Here is a 26334-nt window from a genome sequence, read left to right on the forward strand (position 1 = left end):
CTAGCTGTGCATTCCCAGAAAGAACTGCAAAACTTCCCTAACACGCGATTTCCCCAGCCAGAAGGAGAACGGCAGCAGTTCCGATGCCATTCGGATCAACCTCAAATTGTCCAATTCACACGTCATCCTGACGTCGACAAATTGGGAGATGTTTCATAACATTGAAGCACCACCCCTCTCCCCCCAACTTCCTACCAGCCCTGAGCATGTCACTTTATCGTAGCAATTCAGTTGTCCTCCATTCACCCCCGCTTCCCCCGCGCTACCCCACCAGACACACACACACACACACCACTTTCTCTCTATCCCTGGTTCCTTCTTTCTCTCTCGATTTAGCATTGTGGTCAAAGGACGTTATTTCACATTCTCTATATCCAAGTGGGAGAGGGCGATGGGATCTAAGAAAAACGAACAGCCACTGGAAAAGTGATTGTGATTAGCGCTGCTGCCTCACAGCATCAGGGACCTGGGTTTGATTGAGGCCTTGAGTGACTGTACGGAGTTAGTACATTCTCTCGACGTCTGCGTGGGTTTCTTCTCGTGGTCCTGTTTCCGCTCACAGTGCAACGATGTGTAGGTTACACGGATTGGCCATGCAAATGCTGGGTAGGATGCTCTATCGGAGAGTTGGTGCAGACTCGATGGACCGAATGACCGCCTCCTGCACTGTGAGGATTCTATGGAGCGAAGAGGCAATTTCACACTGCTCCATCGTCTTCGTAAGCTAACAAACATATTTTTATTCCGTTATTTCTCGCTACAGAATCAAAACAAAACTTCCAAGAGAGCGGGGAGTGGCTGCACTGATGGAGGCAGTACCTCATAGTCAGCAATGGTAAATTGGCCTTTTATCCTGAGAGTTAGTCTTCGAGAGAAATGCATAAGTGAAATTTCATTGGGTTCGACTACAAGTTTCAGATCAATTCTGCAACACTGAGTAAATGAGCAAGTTTTGTGACGTCAGGGCTATTTATATATTTAAAATATGCAGGTCATCGTCATTGAAAGACGTATGCCTTGTGCGGAACAATTAATCTTTCATGAGTATATGAGGTTGTGGGCTCTGGCCGCCATTATCTTAGGACCCGAGCAACCTAACTTACGGCTACCAAATGATATTGCGTGAGTCCCATTTCTCGCGGTGAAAATTCGTGTTTTTGGGTGTCCTTCTTGGCCAGTTGGTGTTGTAGATCCTACTCACACTATTGCTACAGCCTGTTCTATCTTGAACAGGGTCGAACGGGGAAGCTAATATAAATTCCAGGGAATACATAGATTTCACAAGGCATAAATATCTGAACAAACACCGGATCTCTTATAGACCTTTGTATCAATATCAAACTATGTAGAATTGCTAAGTTTTCCGTAGCTTGTTGTAATAGTTGTCGCTAAAACAAAAATGATGTGCGACTAATCAGTAAAGAAACGTTGCTTTTAGAAGAATTCTATCTTTAGTAGAATCCCGATTTTTGTTACTTCTGTATCGTTGGCTTAACGCTAGGGAAAGGTGAAGTTGTGCCATTTATTGGGGGTGGGTGCTAAGCATTTGGTTCAGAATTCCTGCAGATTCAATCAGTTAACCATCGTTTGTTGAAACAAACCAAAATAACGTCAAGAAACAATCTGTATTAAAAGTATTATTCTCCAAGAAAACCATCATGCAGGAAAATATTGGTCAAAATAGTTAGATTTTTGCATGTTAGCTCCTCCTCCCACTGATATTCAGCAACCGTCTGCAGGATGGAAAGCTGCAAAAACTGGAAATTTGCAAGCAGGTAACATTGATAAACTTGTGTCAAATTCAAATGTTGCGTTAGAGTTGGGAATGTTATGAAATTTGAATGAACCTGTTAAGGGTCATAGTGTGTATGGTGACTAGCTTTATTTTGTTTAAATCTAGCCACCTAGAATTTCTGCCATTATTTGGACAACACCAACAGAGCGAGACTCCAATCAAATGGCGCCATACAATTCGACAGCGCAGCACCAGTCCGACCTGACTACTGTCAACCAAACAGATGCAGGCGCCGCCATACACACAGGTGTGTCTTCAGATTAACTTTGCACCTCCATCGCTCTGCATCGAAACTCTATTTATTGAGCGCATTTATTGAATAGCATGTTTACATCGATCGGTTCCCATTTTGGACACAATATTTTACGAGCGGTATCAACGCCTTCAAGAGAGTGCGGAAGATAGGCAGCAGAATGAATTTTGCTGTTTATAAAGCGGGTTGTTGGCGGTTTTTAAAAAGATTCATGTGGTCAACGGGCACAGCTATTGCTGCATTAAATTCCTCTCGACTTCATCAAAAAGTCCAGCTTGTTTCTTTAAGCGCACCCTGTCCTCACCCAGATCCGTGCTGGCTATCCTTAATTAATTAAACTTGCCCTGATCCTACTCATCACTACTCCGCAGTATTGTTCCACAAAACCCTATCTACCACATATACCGAACTGTGAGGAAATTAATTTTTTTAACTTAACGAATTGCTATAGTTTGGAGCTAACTGCTCGAAATAGTGCCGGAACAGATTCAGATATGGACAATAAAAGTAAAAGAAAATACGCAGCGTTACCACAGAATGAGAGAATTGTTCGGATGTAAAGGGAGGTTACTCCGCACATCGTGTGCGCGGAGTAACGAGAATCCTGGCTTGGCATCTTTCCCTGTAGCCTTGCACGTTGTTTCCATTCAATTAATCATCCAATGTCCTTTTGAATGCCTCGATTGAACCTGCCTTCACCACATTTCCAGACCATTCATTCCATACCCGGATCACTGGTTGTGTGAAAAAGTTTTTTTTTAAACATCGCATTTACATTTTTTATGGGAAATATCATGAAGATTAGATTAGGCGGATAGAAATTCGACGAAAATTCATGTCTTTCCTACAGACACCAAAAAAGTTGATCATGCCAATTCTACTTGGTATTTTCTTTCCAAAGCATTGTGCACTATACATTTAATCTCTTTCTGGCGGTAGTTTGTCTACATAGATAATAGCAATTGCATGCATAGTCTTCAATGTTGTGATTAAATTGAATGAAAATTGCGGTTGGAAACTGCAATGCTGATCTAGATACACAAAAATATCCTCAAGGCGTTTGCTTTAGTCATATGCAACCCGAATATGTTCTCTGTCTAGTCTGAGCAAGATGCAGAAATTTAAATGAAATTCACGAGGACAGCAACTTCATAACAAGATATTCATTTGATCTCCCTAATTTTGTTGATCTTCCGTTACCAATCACAGCAAAGATTTGTCCATGCACTGTGGCCAAACAAAATAACCCTTTCCCTGTATCTGATGAAATCCATTTATATTCCGACCAGCATGACATGGTCTTTTCCTTTAAACACTTTCTTGTACCACCAGCCGTTGCAATCGAAGGATCAAGCTCTGTCTTCTACCCGAAGCCGGGGTCCTGTCAGCGTTCTGCATTGTACCTCTACGATTCTGATTAAGGCGTGAGTCAATGCAAATCTGATAGTACAGCGAAGCAATCCGTCATTAAATAAAACAGCCAAGCACCGTCGGACTCCTGCCGGATCTTTTCAGATTGTCCAACTGGGTTAAGGAAAAGAACAGAAATAATAAATGAAAATATATTACAAATAATGAATGCAAATGTACTGGAATTTTAATTTCAGAATCTTCCTAGTTTATTGTTATCAATAGAAGTTACAATCTGCAAATCATAAAGGCACATATTCATTTATAACGATTTCTGTAGGCATGCAATAGTGCATATGAAATGTCATAGACATGCATTCCCGCCTGTGAAATCGGATAGATGCAAGCGGACTGTGTGAATTTCTGTAGAGGCGCAAGTCTGTTATAGAACCATATAATTCATACAGTGCAGAAGGAGGACATTCCGCCCACGGAGTCTGCAGCGACTCTCCGAAAGAGCATTTTACCCAGGACCAATTCCGCCCTATCCCTGTAATCCCGTGCATTTACCATGGCTAATCCACCCCTGCACATCTTTGAACACTAAAGGACAATTTCCCATGAGCAGTCCACTCAACCCGCACATCTCTAGGCTGTGGGAGGAAACCAGAACCCGGAGGAAACCCACGAACTATAGTTGTGCAGCTGGAATCGAAGTGATGGGAAAAAACTTAAAGGGTCCGCTAGCAACTGTCACGGTAGCATGATGGCTAGGACTGCTGTGTCACAGCGCCACGGGTCTGAGTTCAGTTCCGGCCCTGGGAATTTGCACATTCTACGTGGGTCCACATGCGCTAGTTTCCTCCCACAGTCTAAAGATGAGCAGGTTAGGTTAATTGACCATGCTAAATTGTCCCTTCGTGCCCACGATGTGTACTTTAGAGGGATTAGCAGTGTAAATAGGTGGTGTTACTGGGATAGGGTTTGTTTTCGGTTCAGGCTCGTTGGGCCAAATGGCCTCCTTCTGCACTGTAGGGATTCTATATGTATTATTTTGCTCTTGTTAGACATCTAGTGAAATATAAATAATTGTACATATATTCCTTTAGACATATATGTTTCCTTGTGAATTCTTATAGACATATATGACTTTATGTCAATTCCTAATGACGCCTTTACTGCTACGTATTGCTTTGCTGTAGGCACTAATGCAATGGTCTATCCATTGTACAGCTGTCGAGCACTGAGGGAGGCCATTTTGTCCATCGAGTCTGCTCAGGCTTTTTTCAAAGACCAATCAAGTTTGTCAAGCTCACACTCTCCTCGCATTTCTGAAATTGTTTTTCGTCCAAGCACTTTCCCCTCAATTCCTGTTTCAAAGACGGTCGAATGTATTTCCGCCGCGTTGGTAAAACATTCCAAATCCTACAAACTCGCGCAAGGAACCTGTCACCTCAAATCGCCTTAAATCGGTGCCGACTTGTTATCAACCTTACAACTCCTTCTAAAATCTTCGCGATTTTAAGCACCGCGCGATGGAATTTCACTGTTTCCTTCCTCCTGTGCTTAAGGAGAACAAGCCATATGCCCAAGAACATCTAATTAACGATAATTCCTCATCCATTGAGCCATTCTATTAAATATCTTCTGGGTCCCCTGCGATATTTTCATATATTTGTTAAAGAGCGCGACTCAGAATTTAACACCAAATTCGTGAAGTTTTAGATGTATCAACCTTTCTGGCTTTTGTACTCTATGCCCCTACTTGTACCGTTTTGCATATTACAGGCTTTAATAACGATATTATTAAGATACCCTCTCACCGTTAATGATTCGTGCGGAAGTAACTCTTACACCCCCTTGAAACCATTTTAACTTCTATTGGTATGCGTACAGAACATTGGAGAATAGTGCTTTTACAACCCCCTGGTCTGAAAACAACTAAAAACTCTATCCATTACCTAATTCTGTATCAATCAGTTTACTTATTTTCCCAGTGGTTTCAATTTTGTTAAAGTTTATGCTATATGGTGCATTGTTTTTACTGAAATATTTTGTCTGATTTTCCCTGGTGCTGAATTGATGCCTAGTTTGGAGGTGTTCAAGTGATCTATGTTTAACCAACATTCTCTGGTAGGAAATGATAAGGGAGCAAAGGGAGGCTTACAGACTGCAAGTGAGATTTCGATTGGCATCGCTCTGGGGGTTGCAATCGGGATCGTGTTCTCGGGCTGCTTCTTCTTGTTTAAACGGCGAATCGGTGAGTAACGTGCTTCGAAATAAACCCGTGAACCTGTGTAAGGTCAGCCGAATGCATGAAACGCATCCCGAACGTGTACATGGTCTTTTTAACGCAAACTGACATGCCGAGAGTCCAATTGGATGGAAATTGTGGGAATTAGGAGGGAAAATTGAGTTAAGGCCAAAGTCAGCTTTATTCACAATGGATGGTAGAACACTGTCTGCGGGGCCAAATGCAGCATTCTACCCTTCTATTCTAATGTCCTTGACAGCATTTAGAAGTTGCTGCTACAACCTAATTGCTGATTTAGTGAAACTCAAAATGCTTTAGTACAATCTCATCTGTCATTCATTATGTCCAACTTTTTCCTGAACTGTTTGACTGCAGTTTAGCATAGGTTTTATGAAAGGTCCGCTTACTTAAAAGCTTACTCGAAAGCTTGTGTGGCTTTTGCTACCAAATAAACCTGTTGGACTTTAACCTGGTGTTGTTAAACTTCTTACTACTTTAAAACAGTCAACTCTAAAGTTTATTGAAAGTTAGGCTATTGCATTACAATGTATCTTTATCATTTCATTCCAGATGCTTGCGCAGACTGGTTCTATCTCAAATATTCTCCCGGGTTCAGCCGAGAACAAACGTACAAGGTGATATGGAATTCTACTTTCAACATAATGTTTATCTGATTTGGTCAATGTCGATGCATGTGGTTAGCCGGTTTCCTGCCATCCTACAAGCTTTTGATTATTAGAAACAAGTTGGAAGAATTGAAACTTGAGACGAGAGCAGTTGTTGAGTGGTTTAAATGAAATTCAAGGAATTGTGTTCATTGAATGGATGTGAAAAGGTGTCGGTAAGGCACACGGAATCAGCTGTGTTCGCCGGGGAATAGTGAGAAGAAAGTATTTAAAGCTATTTTGGTAATTTTGAAAGATCTGCTTCCTCGTTATGTTAATTGAAGCGAAAGGGTAGAATAATACCAACAAGGTCGTTTAAGCAATTGAATGAAATTGAAAGAGGAACTGACCGATTGTAAAATTCTGCTCCTCGACCTCAGAGTCAACTAATGTCTGAGAAATCTCTGACAATTTGAAAAGCCCATTGGGTTCTGAATGTGCTACGGAAACTCAGGGTTGCAATGGTAATTTCTGGTTTAAAACTCAGAACTAAAATGGTGCCTTAACTGATTAATACTCATATTTGTAATGCGACTATCTTACATTGATACTGCAGGTTGAAAAGAAGACTGTCTGTTATCGACTCACATAATTTACATAACAAATTGATCATAATATTGCAGGGGTAAATCGTCCTGAACCACATCGTAAAACTGGAGTGGGAATTAAATTTTCCAGTCCCGCCTGCCAGGGCAATCGTCGGGGGCGGGAGGAATAATTTGATGGACCATTTAGAGGTCCTTTGGAGTTTGGAGATTTCCAGTCTCGGGGCAGGCGTGACCGGAAAATCTTAAGTATTTAATTGGGACTATGAAAGGTCAAAGTACAAGGGTGTAATTGCACTGTGATATTGATCACCGGCGTTAAAATAAAAGAAAATACAAAAGATGTAGGATTCTCTGATATTAGTAGACATTTCTATGTATTTGCGTTAGATGCTGCTCATACATTTCAACTCTGGATAGAGACGTTAAATTAAAATATACTTTTTAAATCAATTCATGGGCTCGGCCAGTATTTATTTCCCATCCCTAACTGCTCTGAACATCTGCAGTCATAGAATCTTACGTATTCCTACAGTGCAGAAGGAGGCCATTCGGTCCATTGTGTCTGCGCCAATTATCCGACAGAACATGACAAATCGAAACCCGCCCCATTCCTTTAACCCCACGCATTTACTCCACTAATCCCCCTAACCAACACATCTTGGGGTACACTAAGGGACAATTACGTATGACCTTTCACAGTGTAAATGGGAACCCACGCAGACACGGGGAGACAGTGCAAATTCCATACAGTTACCCAAGCTTGGAATCGAAATCAGGTCCCTGGCGCTGTGAGGCAGCAGTGTTAACTAGTGTGCCACCGTGCCGTTGTGTTCCAGTCCTTCTGTTGTAGGTCGTCGCTATGCTATTAGGGATTGAATTCCAGCATTTTTAACCAGTGACAGTGAAGGAACGATTATATATTTCCAAGACAGGATGCAGCGTGACTGAGGGGGGTGGGCGGGGGGGGGGGGGGGGGGGGGCGGGGGGAGGGGGAAGGGGGGAGGTGGTAGTTGGGGGGGGAGCGTGGGAGGTGGGGTCGAGCGGGGAGGGGACGCATTCTGGTGGTTGTGTTCCCACTACTAGCCTTGTTTATCTAGGCGATAGAAGGGTCGTGGGATTGGAGGCTGCTCCTATTATTCATCTTGCTGCATTTGTCCATGGACTGCTTCGGTACTTGAGAAGTCTGCAATCGGCCAGTCATCAGCGAACCTCCCCAACTAACACCACGGACGGAGGCCATTCAGCCCATCCTGTCTATGCCATCCCAAATGCGCCAATGTATCCTTTCGAATCCCACCTTCCTGCACTCCACTTATAGCCCTATAGCTTATAAGGTGCAGATCTAGGTACCTTTTAGAAAGTTTAGGGTCTCTACCTCCACCACCAACTCAGGCAGTGAATTCCAGGCACCTAGCGCCCTTTGCAAAAGAAGTTCGTCCTCATGTCCCCTCTATACCGACTGCCACTAATCTTCAATCTAAGTCCCCTGGTTTTAAAGTTAGGTTTCAGTTTTTAAGTTCATTTATTAATGTCACAAGTAGGCTTACATTAACACTGCAATAAGTTACTGTGAAAACCCCCTAGTTGTCACGCTCTGGCGCCTGTTTGGGTACACTGAGGGAGAATTAGCATGGCCAATGCACCTAACCAGCACACGTTTTGGACTGTGGGAAGAAACCGGAGGAAGCCCATGCAGGCTCAGGGAGAACATGCAGACTCCGCACAGACAGTGACCCAAGCGAGGAATTGAACTCCAGTCCCTGATCCTCTGAGGCAGCAGTGCTAACCACTGTGCGACCATGCTCCACCAAGCGAAGCAATTTGATCCTGTCCTCTCTCTCGCTTCCCCTCTTAATTATGTACACGTCTATCAAGTCACTCCTCAGCCTTTTCTGTTCCCAGGAAACTATCCTCAACCCATACAGTCCCTCCTCATATCTAAACTTTTCTAGCCCTGGCAATATTCTGTTAAACCTCTTCTGCACTCTCCCCAGGCAAATTGCATCCTTCCTTTAATATGGTGACCAGAACTGCACACAACATTCCAGTTGTGGCCTCACCAGTTTGTTTCTACAATTCCAAAATTATATCCGTTCCATATCTCTGCCAATGAAGGAGAACATTCCATATGCCTTCCTTACAACCTCGCCTACTCAAATTCGTGATGAAGTGATGATACAAATTCTCCCAATTTAGGTAAAAAGAGAAGTAAACACCTTTGAATTTATTGGGGTCGGAGTTTATTGGTGGTCAGGTGGTAGATTCACAGAAGTCCACCTTCTAGGTTTTCGAATCGCTTATTATCATCAACACATGATTTAATGAGTTATTCAAGTCATCCTCTTTGTGCGAAAAATTAAACAATGGTAACACCACTCAGAACGAAGACTCTGTTAACTACCGAGGTATTCCTCCAGGTGTTCATTGTGGTCCTTTGTTTTTCTTGTCTTGCAGAATGGCCATTCTTCCACAGATCATGAAACTCTTGTTTATGCAGATCTGAATTTGTCGAAATTACCAGAACTGGTGTGCAGTTATTCATCGGGAACTCCAATACCGACACACTCACAAGATCTAGTAAAAGCACAGGAAAATATTTCAGCAGACCCAATACATACCAGTTTCCCTTCAGATCAAATAACGGTACAGGAAGATTTATTAACAAATTTAAAACAGGCGCAGGAGCATTTATCAGGAGAGGAAACTTGTGGATATGCTTGTGTTAAGACGGTAAACAAATAATTACAAAAATCATATACGGGCGAGACAAAGATAACAGAACATATAGTAATAATTGTCAATCTGAGATTTTTTTAAAAATATGCATTAAATATAAGATGCGCTAATACTTTTCCTCTGCTGTGGCTTTTGCTCATTTGCGCTTGCTTTCATTAAATTTTAGTTTGGATCAAGCAAATGTGTTCATGTTGAATGGGCATTGGGGTTGAAATGGATACCAAGGTGTAATCCTCGTCTTGCCCACTGAATTGGCTTTACATTGAGACCCTACTGCTTTCCAGTGGGTTCAACGTGGTTCCTGAGATGGCACATTGTAAAATGAGGCATGTTTGAAACTGCGAGCAAGCAGCGAGACATTTTTTTAAAAAACGAATGTCCATTTGATGTGCATGTTGCTGGCTAGGCCAACATTTATTATTATAGGTCTGGAGTCATTTATAGACTAGGCCAGATAAGGACGGTAGATTTCCTTCCATGCAGGGACATTATTGAAGCAGATGGGTTTTTACGACAATCAACAATTGTTTCACAGTCATCATTAGACTGTTAGTTCCAAATGTTCATTCAATTCAAATGTCATCATCTGCCGTGGTGGCAATCGCAGCCTGGTCCCCAGAACATTCCCTTGGGTCTCTGGATACTAGTCCAGTGACAATACCATAACGCCATTACCTCCGTGTCCATATGGACAACTCCTGAAAGGATGCAGCATGCTAACCAGCCAGTTAAAACAAAACCGTGTCCTATTTGCTATTACAAATCTTGCAATTGAAAAATGAAAATGTATGATTCCAGAACTATATAAACTTCGGATTCTTTCAGCTGGTGCAGCTAAGAATTCAGATGTTGTTAGAGATAAGGGATTCCAGGTATAAGGGAAGCTTGGAGGCAAAAAAGACTCTGTCTTGGAACTGGGACAAAATAAAAGCTGACTGAATGAACATTTGGAACATGATCATGTGTTAAAAATTTTCCAAATAACCACTGGGGACACACGGCAGATTATAATAATTTATTCGTGTTTCAAGCATGGAGGTAGCTGGAGTTATCATAGAATAATTACAGTGCAGATGGAGGCCATTCGGCCCATCGAGTCTGCAGCGACAAGAATCCCACTCAGGCCCTATCCCTGTAGCCTCACATTTTTACCCCACTAATCCCTCTAACCTACATATCCCGTCACACAAAGGGGCAATTTATCATGGCCAATCAACCTGTCCTGCACATGTTTGGACTGTGGGTGAAAACCGGAGCACCCGGAGGAAAACCCACGCAGACACAGGGGAATGTGAAAACTCTGCACAGACAGTGACCCAAGCTGGGAATCAAACCCAGGTCCCTGGAGCTGTGAGGTATCAGTGCTAACCACTGTGCCACTGTGCCACTGTGCCGCCCCTTCCTCTAATACAGCTATCATAGGGAGAGCATACAGATTACCAAACAGTTAGTCAGTATACAGAACGTTGTTTTTTTTAAATTCCGATCTATTCTGCATACGTTTATTATTCAACTGTCACTGAAATGTTTATCTGTTGTCTTCTAACTAGTCTGTTCTTCTAACAAGTAAACAACCTTGCTGGTGAGTCCTGCTAATACTTCAAAGTGTAAGCATTTGACTAGCTTTTGCTCTGATGCACTGGTATTAGATATCTATCCCTTATTTTTCTATATCTATTAATTCACCCTGACTATGATAAAGGCTATGATAGGTTTTATGCAGTGACTAAATGTAAACGATTTCCTTTGGCGAGTGAACAAATAACTAGATCCAATTGTTGCTCTGTCTGAGGTCACTGATTTCAAAGTAAAATCCTACTTAATCTCTACAATGAGCATTAATGATCCCATGCAACTATTCTGAAGAAGAGCAACAGACTGCACTTCAGTGTTCTGATCAATATCTATTTTTCAATGAGCGCCTCTACATCTGAAGACCTGACCATCACTTCAAAGGTGCTCCTTGGGCCTTGTGTTCATGACGTTACACGTACACTGCATCAGTGACTTCACTTCAGCAGTACTTCATTGACTGTGGGAAGCTATGTGTCCTGAGCTCTTAGAACTCTGTATTAAAATACTTATTTCATTAAAAAAGCACGACAAACTAAAGCTATTGATATGAAAACGAAATACTTTGGATTCTGAAAATCTGAAATAAAAACAAAAATTACGAGATATATTCATGAGATCTGGTCACTGCTTTGGTGATAGAAACTGAGTTAAAATTTCAACTCTGCGATAATTCATCAAAATTCTTCAACATATTGTATTTTATACCAACTAAAGAAGAAACAAAAACCTTCACAATTTCTTACTATGGTAGCTTTAGTTGAAATAGATATTCCAACGGCTGTGTCAGTTCCTTTCATTTTCTTTGTTTTTCCCCTATTACCAGGCATTCATTTTTCCTTCTGTTTCGATCCGAGTTGATGTTCTAACTGGATGAGAAAAACACCCATTTACCCCCACTCTGCTTTCTGTTAGTTAACCAATCCTCTATCCATGCAAATACATTAACCTCAACACCGGCACCTTTATCTTATGTTGCAGTCTTTGTTGCGGCACCTTGTCAAATGCCTTCTGGAAATCCAGATACACCACATCCACAGGTTCCCCATTGTCCAGGAGATTCTGGATAGGTGCAGAAAACATAGGGTTGTTGTAGTGGGGGACTTTAATTTCCCTGGCACAGACGGGAAAGTGCTTAGAGCTGGGGGACCGGACGGGGAGGAATTTGTAAAATGCGTACTGGAAGGTTCTTTGGAACAGTATGTAGATAGCCCGACTAGAGAGGGGGCTATACTGGACCTAGTTCTGGGAAATGAGCCCGGTCAGGTCGTCAAAGTTTCGGTAGGGGAACATGTGGCAAATAGTGACCACAACTCTGTTAACTTTAGGATAGTAATGGACAAGGATGAGTGCTGTCCTACGGGCAGGGTGCTAAATTGGGGGAAGGCTGACTATAGCCGGATTAGGCAGGAATTGGTGGATGTTGATTGGGAGAGGATGTTCGAGGGTAAGTCCGCGTCTGGCATGTGGGAGTCTTTTAAGGAACTATTGATAAGGCTGCAGGATAGGCATGTGCCTGTAAAAAGGAAAGATAGGAAAGGTAGGATTCGAGAGCCGTGGATAACCAGGGAAATTGAGGATCTGATTAAAATGAAAAGGGAGGCGTACGTTAAGTCCAGGCAACTAAAAACAGATGGAGCTCTGGAGGAATACAGAGAGAGTAGGAAAGATCTCAAACGGGGAGTTAGAAGGGCAAAAAGAGGTCACGAGATGTTCTTGGCAGGCAGGATTAAGGAGAATCCTAAGGCATTCTATTCATACGTTAGGAACAAAAGAGTTGTCAGGGAGAAAATCGGACCTCTCAGGGACAAAGGAGGGGAGTTATGCTTAGAACCCAAGGGAATAGGGGAGATCCTAAATGAATACTTTGCATCGGTATTCACGAAGGAGAGGGGTGTGTTAACCGGGAGTGTCTCGGAGGGAGGTGTTGACCCGTTAGAGAAAATCTCCATTACAAGAGAGGAAGTGTTAGGTTTTTTAGGGAACATTAAAACTGACAAAGCCCCAGGGCCTGATGGCATCTATCCTCGACTGCTCAGGGAGACGAGAGGTGAAATTGCTGGGCCTCTGACGGAAATCTTTGTCGCTTCTTTGGACACGGGTGAGGTCCCTGAGGATTGGAGGATAGCGAATGTGGTCCCGTTGTTTAAGAAGGGTAGCAGGGATAACCCAGGAAATTATAGGCCGGTGAGCTTGACGTCCGTGGTAGGGAAGTTGTTGGAGAGGATTCTTAGAGACAGGATGTATGTGCATTTAGAACGGAACAATCTCATTAGTGACAGACAGCATGGTTTTGTAAGAGGGAGGTCGTGCCTTACAAGTTTGGTGGAGTTTTTTGAGGAAGTGACAAAAACGGTTGATGAAGGAAGGGCCGTGGATGTCGTCTATATGGATTTCAGTAAGGCATTTGACAAAGTCCCACATGGCAGGTTGGTTAAGAAGGTTAAGGCTCATGGGATACAAGGAGAAGTGGCTCGATGGGTGGAGAACTGGCTTGGCCATAGGAGACAGAGGGTAGTGGTCGAAGGGTCTTTTTCCGGCTGGAGGTCTGTGACCAGTGGTGTTCCGCAGGGCTCTGTACTAGGACCTCTGTTATTTGTGATATATATAAATGATTTGGAAGAAGGTGTAACTGGTGTAATCAGCAAGTTTGCGGATGACACGAAGATGGCTGGAATTGCGGATAGCGAAGAGCATTGTTGGGCAATACAGCAGGATATAGATAGGCTGGAAAATTGGGCGGAGAGGTGGCAGATGGAATTTAATCCGGATAAATGTGAAGTGATGCATTTTGGAAGAAATAATGTAGGGAGGAGTTATACAATAAATGGCAGAGTCATCAGGAGTATAGAAACACAGAGGGACCTAGGTAAGTCCACAAATCCTTGAAGGTGGCAACACAGGTGGAGAAGGTGGTGAAGAAGGCATATGGTATGCTTGCCTTTATAGGACGGGGTATAGAGTATAAAAGCTGGAGTCTGATGATGCAGCTGTATAGAACGCTGGTTAGGCCACATTTGGAGTACTGCGTCCAGTTCTGGTCGCCGCACTACCAGAAGGACGTGGAGGCATTGGAGAGAGTGCAGAGAAGGTTTACCAGGATGTTGCCTGGTATGGAGGGTCTTAGCTATGAGGAGAGATTGGGTAGACTGGGGTTGTTCTCCTTGGAAAGACGGAGAATGAGGGGAGATCTAATAGAGGTATACAAGATTATGAAGGGTATAGATAGGGTGAACAGTGGGAAGCTTTTTCCCAGGTCGGAGGTGACGATCACGAGGGGTCACGGGCTCAAGCTGAGAGGGGCGAAGTATAACTCAGACATCAGAGGGACGTTTTTTACACAGAGGGTGGTGGGGGCCTGGAATGCGCTGCCAAGTAGGGTGGTGGAGGCAGGCACGCTGACATCGTTTAAGACTTACCTGGATAGTCACATGAGCAGCCTGGGAATGGAGGGATACAAACGATTGGTCTAGTTGGACCAAGGAGCGGCACAGGCTTGGAGGGCCGAAGGGCCTGTTTCCTGTGCTGTACTGTTCTTTGTTCTTTGTCCACTGAACATATAATGTTCTCAAAGAATTCCACCAAATTAGTCAAACATGACCTTCCCTTCATGAACCCAAGCTGTGTCTTACCAATGGTAATTTATATCCAGATGTCTCGCTATTTCTTCCTTGATGATAGATTCAAGCATTTTCCCTACTACAGAAGTTAAGCTAACCGGCCTATAGTTACCCACCTTTTGTCTACCTCCTTTTTTAAACAGTGGCGTTATATTTGCTGTTTTCCAATCTGTGGGAACCACCCCAGAGTCCAGCGAATTTTGATAAATTACCACTTGTGCATTTGCTATTTCTCCTGCTATCTCTTTTAGTACCCTGGGTTGCATACCATCAGGACCAGGAGACTTGTCTACCTTTAGCCCCATTAACTTGCCCAACACTACCTCTTTCATGATAATGATAGTTTCTAGGTTCTCACCTGCCATAGCCTTCCTGTCATCAATTTTTGGCATGTTATTTGTGTCTTCCACTGTGAAGATCGACACAAAATACCTGTTCAATGCCTCAGCCATTTTCTCATTTCCAGTTATCATATCCCCCTTCTCGTCCTCCAAAGGACCAATATTTACTTTAGCCACTCTTTTTCGGTTTTATATATTTGTAGAAACTTTTGCCATCTGTTTTTATATTCGGAGCTAATTTACTCTCATAATCCATCTTGCTTTTTTTAAATAGCTATTTTCGTGGCTTTCTGTTGACCTTTAAAGATTTCCCAATCCTCTAGGTTCCCACTAAACTTTGCCACTTTGTATGCATTTTCTTTCAATTTGATAGCTTCCTTTATTTCCTTAGATATCCATGGCTGATTATCTCTTTTTCTACATTCCTTCCTTATAGCTGGTATATAGGTTTGCCGAGCACTGTGAAAGATCACTTTGAAAGTCCTCCACTGTTCCTCAATTGTCCCACCATAAAGATTTTGCTCCCAGTCTACCTTAGCCAACGCCTCCCTCATCCCTTTGTAGTTTCCTTTGTTTAAGCACAAGACACTAGTATTGGATTTTACCTTCTCAAGCTCCATCTGTATTTTAAATTCAACCATACTGTGATCGCTTCTTCCGAGAGTATCCCTGACTGCAAGATCATCAATTATTCCTGTCTCATTACATAGGACCAGATATAGGATAGCTTGTTCCCTCGTAGGTTCCATTGCATACTGTTCAAGGAAGCTATCGCGGGTATATTCTATGAACGCCTCCTCAAGGCTGCCTTGACCGACCTGCTTTGACCAATTGATATGTAGATTAAAATTCCCCCTTGATAATTGCTGTACCATTTTTACATGCATCAGTTATTTCTTTGTTTATTTCTCGTCCCACCATGATGTCACGTTCACCCGGTTTCTCTCTCCGAATGTTGCCAGACCTGTTGAGTGTTTGGAGCATTTTCTGGTTTTATTTCAGATTCCCAGCACCCGTAGTATGTTACTTTCATCCTAGAAAACGGCAGGCTAAGTCGTTAGAAGAATCTAAGGTGTCAATGGAATTGATATAGAAAAACGCTTCCGCTTGTGGCCTGTCAAATATAGATCACAAATGCCATGTGTTCACTAATAAATCTGACAATGGCTGCCTAATCGTTGCGTATAATTCGTAGTGCCTCAGTGCTGTTCCATCCCGTGGTCCAACTGAGATTATGAAGCGGAACGGTAATTCCTACATAAAGACAAAATACTGCGAATAATGAATTCCGAAAAAAAACCGGAAAATGCTGGAAAATCTCAATAGGTCTGACAGCAGCTGCGGGGAGAGATTAGAGCCAACGATTCGAGTCTAGATGACCCTTCGTCAGAGATGAAGGTGCCCCAACCCTGCAACATTTTCGTTCAACTTTTCTATGCACTTTCTCAAGCCTTCACGGAAAGTATGGTGACCAAAATTATACGTGCCAATTCAGTTGTGGCTGAATCACTGTTTTATAAAATGTTGCCATAACTGCCTTGCTCAAGTCCTTTTGCAGTTTATCAGTATTTTTTCAACGCGTTAGCATCCTTCAAGTCATGGAAGATTTGATCATGAGTAACGGATTACACAAAAGATTTGAGAAGTCATGAGCGGTTCAGTTTAGATAGGGAGCACGAGGTCCCATATTATCAGAGCAGTAATGATCTAAACAGACTCCTATGCTTAGAGTTATGTCCTTGGCAGAGAGAAAATGCTTTATGGTTTACTGTCTCTGCGTCAGCTATTGCTTAAAGTCTGTCTGAATCAGGGAGAAAGGGAATGAGCGTTATTCCACAGTAATCGAGTATTTTTTAATTCCTGAAAGGTAATTAGGCAGCTGTTTTTGTATTTGCCCCACCTTGTGAAGGACGAATTCGTATGAATTTCTTAAATCTAGTTCCTACTAATCTAGATATTTCGAAATTGTTGCTGTGTATCCATAACTTCTTGATGAGACACCGTAGGTAACTTAAAGTTATTAGAATCACTGACATAAAATATTATTGCAGTTTACATAATAAATGTAAATCATTTTGGTAAAATGTGATCTCTGTCACCTTGGATTGGCCCTCCCCATTTGCAAGTCATATCATTGAATACTTTATCAGTTTACATGAGCGTTGTTCATTCTCAGTTCCTGACATGACGTTTACTGCATGTCTCAACCGACATATCACGCAGGGATTCTCCAACACTCTGTTCGTCTGAATTCAATTTGTGAATAGTTTTTGCTGTTATTTCTCCCCTAGCTCACGCCTCTCTAAAACTAGACTCCACGTCGTTCCTTCATTCAATTTTGAGAGGCTCCGGTTTGTTTAATTTCATCCTGATTGGTTCAAAGATGGTTTCTCCTTGGAGAATGGTTTAATGACCCAATTATTAGGAATCACATTTGGAGTCTTTAACTAATCATAGAATCCTTACAATGCAGAAAGAGCACATTCAGCTCATCGAATCTGCATCAACTCTCCGACAGAACATCTTACCAAGGTCCACCCGACTGCTCTATCTCTGTAACGGTATGTACGTCGCTAATCCCCCTAATTTACACATCATTGGACAATAAGGGGCTTCGTACCTCCTATGGGAGGAAACAGGAGCACATGGAGGAAACCCACGTACGCAGAGGGAGAACAGACAACGTGCACAGACCCAGGACTAGAATCGAACTCGGGTCCCTTGCCACTTTGCCGCAGTAATTTTATGCTGTGATGTTGTCAAGTAACTAAGTATGTCGACAACCCGTGCTTTCTTGTAGTTTCCATATTTACTTCTCCATCTCATTGAACAAGTCGCATGCTATACCATTCACAATGCTATACCATCTAACGCCATATTCAGGGTAAGGCACAAGCCATTACTGAACTTCCACATGATCTTATCAAAGGATCCGTGGGGATGTCTGTCTGACAGCTTGTACTCATCTCTACGCACAGCGCCAGGGACCCGGGTTCGATTCCCAGCTTGGGCCACTGTCTGTGCGGAGTCTGCACGTTCTTCCCGTGTCTGCGTGTGTTTCCTCTGGTTTCCTCCTACAGCCCGAAAGACATGCTAGTTCTGTGCATTGGCCACGCTAAATTCTCCCTCAGTGTACCCGAACAGTTGCGTGTGTGTGGCGGTTTGGGAGTTTAATGATAGCTTCTTCGCAGTGTTAATAAAAGCCTACTTGTGACACTAATGAATAAACTTCAAACAGTGCCGACGCCTTGGCTGGTGACTATACTATAAAATGCACTTTTATCCAAAATGTCATAGGTCAAAATGTAAACATCTCCAGGAAATATTTTCATGTATTAGTCTCTTCTGCACCTTCCTTTCATAGAGTCATAGAGTCATAGAGGTTTACAGCATGGAAACAGGCCCTTCGGCCCAACTTGTCCATGCCACGCTTTTTTTTAAACCCCTAAACTAATCCCAATTGCCCGCATTTGGCCCATATCCCTCTATACCCATCTTACCCATGCAACTGTCTAAATGCTTTTTAAAAGACAAAATTGTACCCGCCTCTACTACTACCTCTGGCAGCTTGTTCCAGACACTCACCACTCTCTGTGTGAACAAATTGCCCCTCTGGACACTTTTGTATCTCTCCCCTCTCACTTTAAACCTATGCCCTCAAGTTTTAGACTCCCCTACCTTTGGGAAAAGATATTGACTATCTAGCTGGTCTGTGCCCCTCATTATTTTATAGACTTCTATAAGATCACCCCTCAGCCTCCTATGCTCCAGAGAAAAAAGTCCCAGTCTATCCAGCCTCTCCTTATAACCCAAACCATCAAGTCCCGGTAGCATCCTAGTAAATCTTTTCTGCACTCATTCTAGTTTAATAATATCCTTTCTATAATAGGGTGACCAGAACTGCACACAGTATTCCAAGTGTGGCCTTACCAATGTCAAGACGTCCCAATGTTCTGACTGATGAAACCAAGCATTCCGAAGGCCTTCTTCACCACTCTGTCCACCTGTGACTCCACTTTCAAGCAGCTATGAACATGTATCCCTAGATCTCTTTGTTCTGTAACTCTCCCCAACGCCCTACCATGAACTGAGTAAGTCTTGCCCTGGCTCAATCTACCAAAATGCATCACCTCGCATTTGTCTAAATTAAACTCCATCTGCCATTCATCAGCGCACTGGTCCAATTGATCAAGATCCCGTTGCAATGGGAGATGACTACTGTCCACTATGTCACCAAACTACAGTCAGTATAATGTAGATTGATACCAGATTCATATAATCCATTTTGCTGCTCCCATGTTTATTTTCCCAATTTTCGTTTGGCGATGTAATGTTCCAGTCTCCATTTTCTACTACCTGGAGCACACATTGATTTACAATTCTATCTCATTCATGACACCTCGAGAATATTGAATGTGAAATGCAACATTCCCATTGTTTCTGATTCTCCACCTCAATTCCTGAAGCTTCCCTCCAGCGATGCGGCCAGCCTCCTTATATAACTAATTCCTGCACCATGTCTCAGAAATTAGCAGGATAAAACGCCCCGAATTTGGAGACTTTCACTTGAAGAATCCTCATTGCAATGTGATTCGATCTTGTGGCGGTGTGCACAGTGCCCAAAATCTGCGCCGCCTAAAAGCGCCGCGTTTATTTTTCATGGTTGAGCGAGATACGTCAAAAATTTCAGTCTCGACTGCAAAACAGCCAAAAATCATTCTGCATCTCACCGGTTTTGTTAAGGTAGGCATAACAGAAGGGGATATAGTTGCACGACCTGCCGTCCCACCATTCGGCCGGTTCAGTTGACTGAGCACACTGTGTTTGTGGGGGGGGGGGGGGGGGGGCAGAGTAACGTTCCTGCTGCAAACATTGCAAAAAGCCATTGTCATGCCCCTATTTCTCTCTCGTATATAATTGCTCGTACCGATGGCTGCGAAACGATATGGTCATGTCACGGAAGGAGTCCATGACCAATCCCAATTCTGCATTAAAAAAATGATGGAGACAATTACACGTTCCTTTGGGGCGACGCGGCAGCACAGTGGTTAGCACTGCTGCATCTCAGCGCTGGGGACACAAGTTCGATTCCCGGCTTGGATTACTGCGTGGATTTCCTCCGGGTGCTCCGGTTTCCTCCCACAGTCCAAAAGACGTTCAGGATAGGTGCGTTGGCAATGCTAAATTCTCCTTCAGTGTACCCTCCCTCCCCCCTCCTCCCTCCCCCTCCCCCTCCCCCCTCCCCCTTGGACCAGTTTTCACTTCCTTTCGACAGTCTAACTGTTGCCAGCATATGGCCGAACAATTTGTAAGACATGAATAATCCTCCAACAGGAGAAACTTTCCAATATTATGATGCTGGTAGTAAATTCTTGAAAGTTAACCCACGTAATGCAACTGGCCTGGATGGAATCCCTGGGAGAACACTTCCATTATGTACGGACCAGCTGGCAAGGGTATTCGCAAGAATCTTTAACCGTGCCTTATTCCGATCTGAGGTTGCCCTCTTTTTAGGTCAAACCAAATAAACAAACTCAGATTAAGTCAGGACAAAGTAAAAGGGGCAGCTCCTCAAAAAGGAGGGGGAACAGCCCGAACAGAAATCAAAGTACAAAGGAAACTTAGATCTGAGGTTGCTACCGGCTTAAAGAAGATGACCATCATCCATATACCAAAGAAAAGCCAGGCAGCGTGCCTTAATGGCTACTGCCCGGTGGCCCTAACATTCAACATTATGATGTGTTTTGGAAGGTTAGTCATGGCACACATCAACTCTAGTCTTCTGGATTGCCTGGACACACTACAGTTTGTTGATCATCGCAACAGGTCCACAGTAGACACCATCTCCTTGTCCCTACACTCAACCCTGTAGCACCTGGATAACAAGGACACTTATTATCCTCCAATTTCTGACTACAGCTCAGCCTTCAACACCATTATTCCTTCAAAATTCATCTCCAAACACCTTGGCTTAGGACTCTGCTTCTCCCTCTGCAACTGGATCCTCGACTTCCTAATCTATAGATTGTAATCAGTAAGGATAGGTAACAGCACCTCCTCTATGATTATCCTCAACACTGGTGCCTCACAAGGCTGGTTCCTCGGCCTCTTACTGTACTCCTTATACACCTCTGACTGTGTGGCCAAATTCTGCTGCAAATCCAGTTTCCGGCTTCCTGATGATACGACTGTAGTGGGTCGAAATTTCAAATAATGATGAGCCGAAGTACAGGAAAGTGACAGAGAGCCTTGTGAAATGGTGCGATGTCAATAACCTCTCCCTCAATGTCAGTGCAATGAAGGAGCTTGTCATCGACTTTAGGAAACGTAATGGAGGATGTTCCTTTGTCTACATCAATGGTGATGATGTGGACATGTCGAGAACTTCAATTTTCTAGGTTTTCAGATCAGCAACAATTTGCTTTGGTCCCTCCAGGTCGATGGTATAGTTAAGAAATCTACCCAATGCCTCTACTTTCTCAGAAGTCTGAAGAAATTCGGCACGTTAATTCTGACTCTCGCCAATATTTGCAGATGCACCATAAAAAGAATCCTATCCAGAGATGTGTCACAGCTTGGTATGGCTCCTGCTCTGACCAAGACCACAAGAAACTACATAGGATTGTGAACATAGCCCAGTCCAGAAAAATTACTGCAACACTATATTCTGCATCCTATAATTTCCTTCTCCCCTATATACTTTATGAACGGTACATTTTTTCTGCAACAGCTCGCAAGAAACAATACTTTTCACTGTAACCCAATACATGTGATGATAATAAATCGATCCAATTCAATTCAATTCAAATGAGGTTGTGAAAGGTGTTTCATATATATTTACTAATTCGGTCATTATTTTCTCCTCCAGTTATTTTTTTTTAATTTTCACGTATTTATTCTCTCATTTTTAGAAAGATGCTGTGAATTCCACACCCCAATGACCCAGCATTTAAAAAAGTTCTCGTTATCTGAATAGTAAAGGGAGAGGTCTTTGATCTTTGTACATTCTTGAGTTACCCAACTGATTCCGCAGTGGAGCTTTTCCCCCATTTGTTTCACGAAAGCCACTCATCATTTCAAAGAACACAATGATCTCAATTTTCTTTGTTTTAATGAGAAGAGACAGCTTCTCTGAACTAAGCCGTTTTTAAAATTCTTTCTTTACTGCAATTTACTGCAATTACATAGGATGTTGGTGACGCCACAGCTGGAGTACTCTTTGCAGTTTTGGTGTCCAAATCTGAGGAAGGATGTCGTTGCTATAGACGGAGTGCAGTGAAGGTTTACCTGGCTGCTTCCTGGGATGGCGGGACAGTCACATGAGGAAAGACTGATGCGATTAGGATTAATTTAGACAAATGCGAGGTGATGCATTTTGGTAGATTGAACTAGGACAGGACTTACTCCGTTAATGGTAGGGCGTTGGGGAGAGTTACAGAACAAAGAGATCGAGGGGTACATGTTCATAGCTCCTTGAAAGTGGAATCACAGGTAGACAGACGGGTGAAGAAGGCATTCAGCATGCTTGGTTTCATTGGTCAGAACATTGAATACAGGAGTTGGGATGTCTTGTTAAAGTTGTACAAGACATTGGTAAGGCCACACTTGGAATACTGTGTGCAAATCTGGTCACCCTATTATAGAAAGCATATTATTAAACTAGAAAGAGTGCAGAAAAGATTTACTAGGATGCTACCGGGACTTGATGGATTGAGTTATAAGGAGAGGATGAATAGACTGGGACTTTTTTCTCTGGAGCGAAGGAGGCTGAAGGGTGATCTTATAGAAGTTTATAAAATAATGAAGGGCATAGACAAGATAGATAGTCAATATATTTTCCCAAAGGTAGGGGAGTCTAAAACTAGAGGGCATAGGTTTAAGGTGAGCGGGGAGAGATACAAAAGTGTCCAGAGGGCCAATTCTTTCTCGCAGAGGGTGGTGAGTGTCTGGAACAAGCTGCCAGAGGTAGTAGTAGAGCCAGGTACAATTTTGTCTTTTAAAAAGCATTTAGATAGTTACGTGGGTACGATGGGTATAGAGGGATATGGGCCAAATGCGGGCAATTAGGATTAGCTTAGGGTTTTTTAAAAAAAGCGTGGCATGGACAAGTTGGGCCAAAGGGCCTGTTTCCATGCTGTAAACCTCTATGACTCTATATCATTGGAGTTTAGAAGAGTGAGAGGGGATCTCAGAGAACCTTATAAAATTGTAACAGGATTAGTGAGGGTAGATTCAGAAAGAATGAACCGAATGGCGGGGGAGCCCAGAACTAAGGGTAATAGTTTGAGGATAAGGGGTAAATCCTTCGGGACTGAGGTAATGAGAATTTCCTTTACCCAGAGAGTGGTGAATCTGTGGAATGCACGACCACAAAACATAGCTGAGGGCAAAATTGTGTGATTTCAAGAAGGAATTAGGTCTAGCTCTTGGGACTAAAGGGATCAAGGGAAGTAGGAGTTAGGGGAGATCAGGATGTTGAATTTTTTGATCAGCCATGATCAAAATGAATGGGGAGCAGGCTCGAAGGACCGAACGGCTTAATACTGCTTCTATTTTCTATGTTTCTATGGATGGACGGATGGACAGATGGATGGATGGGGGCCGAGGGAGGGAGGGAGGAATGGATGGATGGAAAAACAGAGGATGGGCAGATGGACGTATGGGCCGGTGGATTGGTGAACAAATGGATGGATGGATGGTTGTTTACTGGATGGTTAAGTACCAAATATGAATGATTAGTCTATGGTATGCACAGCCTGAGAGAGTCGGAGAGGCATTTATTTTTATTCATTGCATGTGCTGCGTCATTGGCTGGGCCAGCATTTAAGGCCCATGGCTAACTTACCTTGAACAGAATGGCTTTCTGGGCCATTTAGGAGTCATACAGATTGTTGTGGGTCTGAAATCAATGGTGGCAGTAAGGTCATCAGTGAATCAGATGGGTATTTGCAACAATAGACAATGATTTCATGGTTTTTACTTCCACTTGCCAGAGTGGCATTCGGACCCTGGAATCTCTTCATTTCTGATCCAGTGACAATATCACGACGCCGTTTTCTCCCCATTCCATCCCCGATTTCACAACGGAATTAGCTAACCATTGAAACATAGAAAATAGAAACAGGAGGAGGAGTTTTGGCCCTTCGAGCCTGCTCCCCCATTCATTATGATTATGGTTCATCATCCAAGTCAATATCCTATTCCTGCTTTCCCCCATATTTCTGATTTATTCTTGGAAACATTCAATATTTTGGTATCAAGCAATTTTTGTCATAGTGAACTCCATAGGCTGACCACTCTCTGGGTGAAGAAACGTCTCCTCATTTCTGTCCTAAACAGTTACACATGTACCCTCAGACTATGACACCTGGTTCCAGTCACCACCACTATCGGAAACATTCTTTTTGCATTTACCCTGTCTAGAACTTTTTGAAATTTCTATGAAACCCCTCTCATTCTTCTGGCCTGCAGCAAATACAATCCTAACCGAATTAATCCTTGCTCATAGGTCAGTCCTGCCATCCCAGGAATCAGTCTGATAAACCTTTGCTGCACTCCCTCTCGAGAATGAACATCCTTTCTCAGATAAGGAGACCAAAACTGAACACAATATTCCAAGTATGGCCTCACCAAGACCCTACAAAATTTCATGAAGACATCCTTGCTCCTGTACTCAAATCCTCTCGCTAGGAAGGCCAGCAGATCATTTATCTTCTTTACTGTCGGCTGCACCTGCATGCTGCATCAGTGACTAGTGAATGATGACATCCAGATCCCGTTGCATATTCCCCTCTCCTAATTTATGGTCATTCAGATAGTGATCTGTCTTCCTGTTTTTGCTACCAAAGTGGATAACTTTACATTTATCCACATTTGCTGAATCTGCGAATCATTTACCCACTCTCTCAACTTGTGCCAATCACACTGAACGATTTCTGCATCCTCCTCACAGCTCACCCTCTGACCTAGCTTTATGTATTCTGCAAATTTGGAGCTATTAGATTAAATTCCCTCATCTAGATCATTAATATGTATGGTGAAAAGCTGGGGTCCCAACACTGATCCCTGCAGTATTCCACTAGCCACTGCCTGCCATTTGGAAAAAGCCCAGTCTATTCCTACTCTTCATTTACTTTCTGTAAACAAGTTCACCATCCATTTCAATACATTACCTCCAATCCCATTTGCTTTAATTTTAAATGGTAATCTCATAGGTGAGACTTTGTCAAAAACTTCCTGAAAGTCCAAATAACTGGCACACCCTCATCAACTCTACTAGTTACACCCTCGAAGAATTCCAGTAGATTTCTGAAGCATGATTTCCCTTTCATAAATCCATGTTGACTCTGTCTAATCCTTCCACTGTTTTCCAAGTGGTTAGCTATAAAATCTTTGATAATGGATTCTAGAATCTTCCCCACTACCAGCGTCAGTTTTACTGGCCTATTAATCGCTGTGGTCTCTCTACATCCCATTTTAAATAGTGGGGTGATGTTACCTACCTTCCAATTATTTGGAACTGTTCCAGAGTCTATGGAATCTTGGAAGTTGACTACCAGTGCATCCACTATTTCTCACTCCCTTAATATTCTGGGAAATTATCAAGCCGTGTGGATTTTTAGATTCCATCAGTTGCCCTAAGACCATTTCTCTACTAACATGGATCTCCTTCAGTGTTTCCATGAACCCTGAGTTCCCAAAGTATCGTGATATCTTTATGTCCTCCTTTGCACCTGAAGATGATAAATTTCCAGGTCTACTGGAAAGGTTGAGGAGTGATGTTATTTGAATTGGTCTTACGGAGAGCTGATGCAGACTCAATGAATAATTCAATCGGAACTCTGTAGAACATATCAGTGGTGTAAAGTAAAATCAGACAGTTTTAGTTTAAATATTCCCACTCTCATGCCCCTTGACTCTTGGATGCATTTATAAAGAATGCACCACATGCTATACTTGTTTATTAGTGTCGCAAGTAGACTTAACACTCAGTGAGGTTATTGTGAAAATCCCCCACTCACCACACTCCGGCGGCTGTTCGGGTACACTGAGGGAGAATTTAGCATGGCCAATGTACCTAACCAGCACGTCTTTTGGACCGTGGGAGGAAACCGGGGTACCCAGAGAAACACATGCAGACACGGGGAGAACGTGCAGACTCCGCACAAACAGTGACCCAGGCCAGCAATCGAACCTGTGT

General features: G+C 42.9%; 1 protein-coding gene across 3 annotated transcripts; it reads left to right on the top strand.

Annotated features, from left to right (window-relative positions):
* The first annotated feature begins 477 nt into the window (after nt 1-477).
* LOC144496869 (uncharacterized) lies at nt 478-11779 on the top strand. 3 transcript variants are annotated; one of them, XM_078217436.1, is made up of 5 exons: nt 478-719; nt 1901-2042; nt 5536-5658; nt 6223-6287; nt 9320-9752. In XM_078217436.1, the coding sequence occupies exons 1-5, from the start codon at nt 570-572 to the stop codon at nt 9605-9607; spliced, it is 768 nt and encodes a 255-aa protein (XP_078073562.1). In that variant the 5' UTR covers nt 478-569; the 3' UTR covers nt 9608-9752. The 3 variants fall into 3 exon arrangements, with proteins under 3 accessions (XP_078073562.1, XP_078073563.1, XP_078073564.1); XM_078217437.1 differs by lacking the exon at nt 478-719 and adding an exon at nt 1037-1122 and having other exon boundaries at nt 9320-11779; XM_078217438.1 differs by lacking the exon at nt 478-719 and adding an exon at nt 1669-1775.
* The last annotated feature ends 14555 nt before the right edge of the window (nt 11780-26334 follow it).

The sequence above is a fragment of the Mustelus asterias genome, chromosome 8, assembly GCF_964213995.1.
Source record: "Mustelus asterias chromosome 8, sMusAst1.hap1.1, whole genome shotgun sequence".
NCBI lineage: Eukaryota > Metazoa > Chordata > Chondrichthyes > Carcharhiniformes > Triakidae > Mustelus > Mustelus asterias.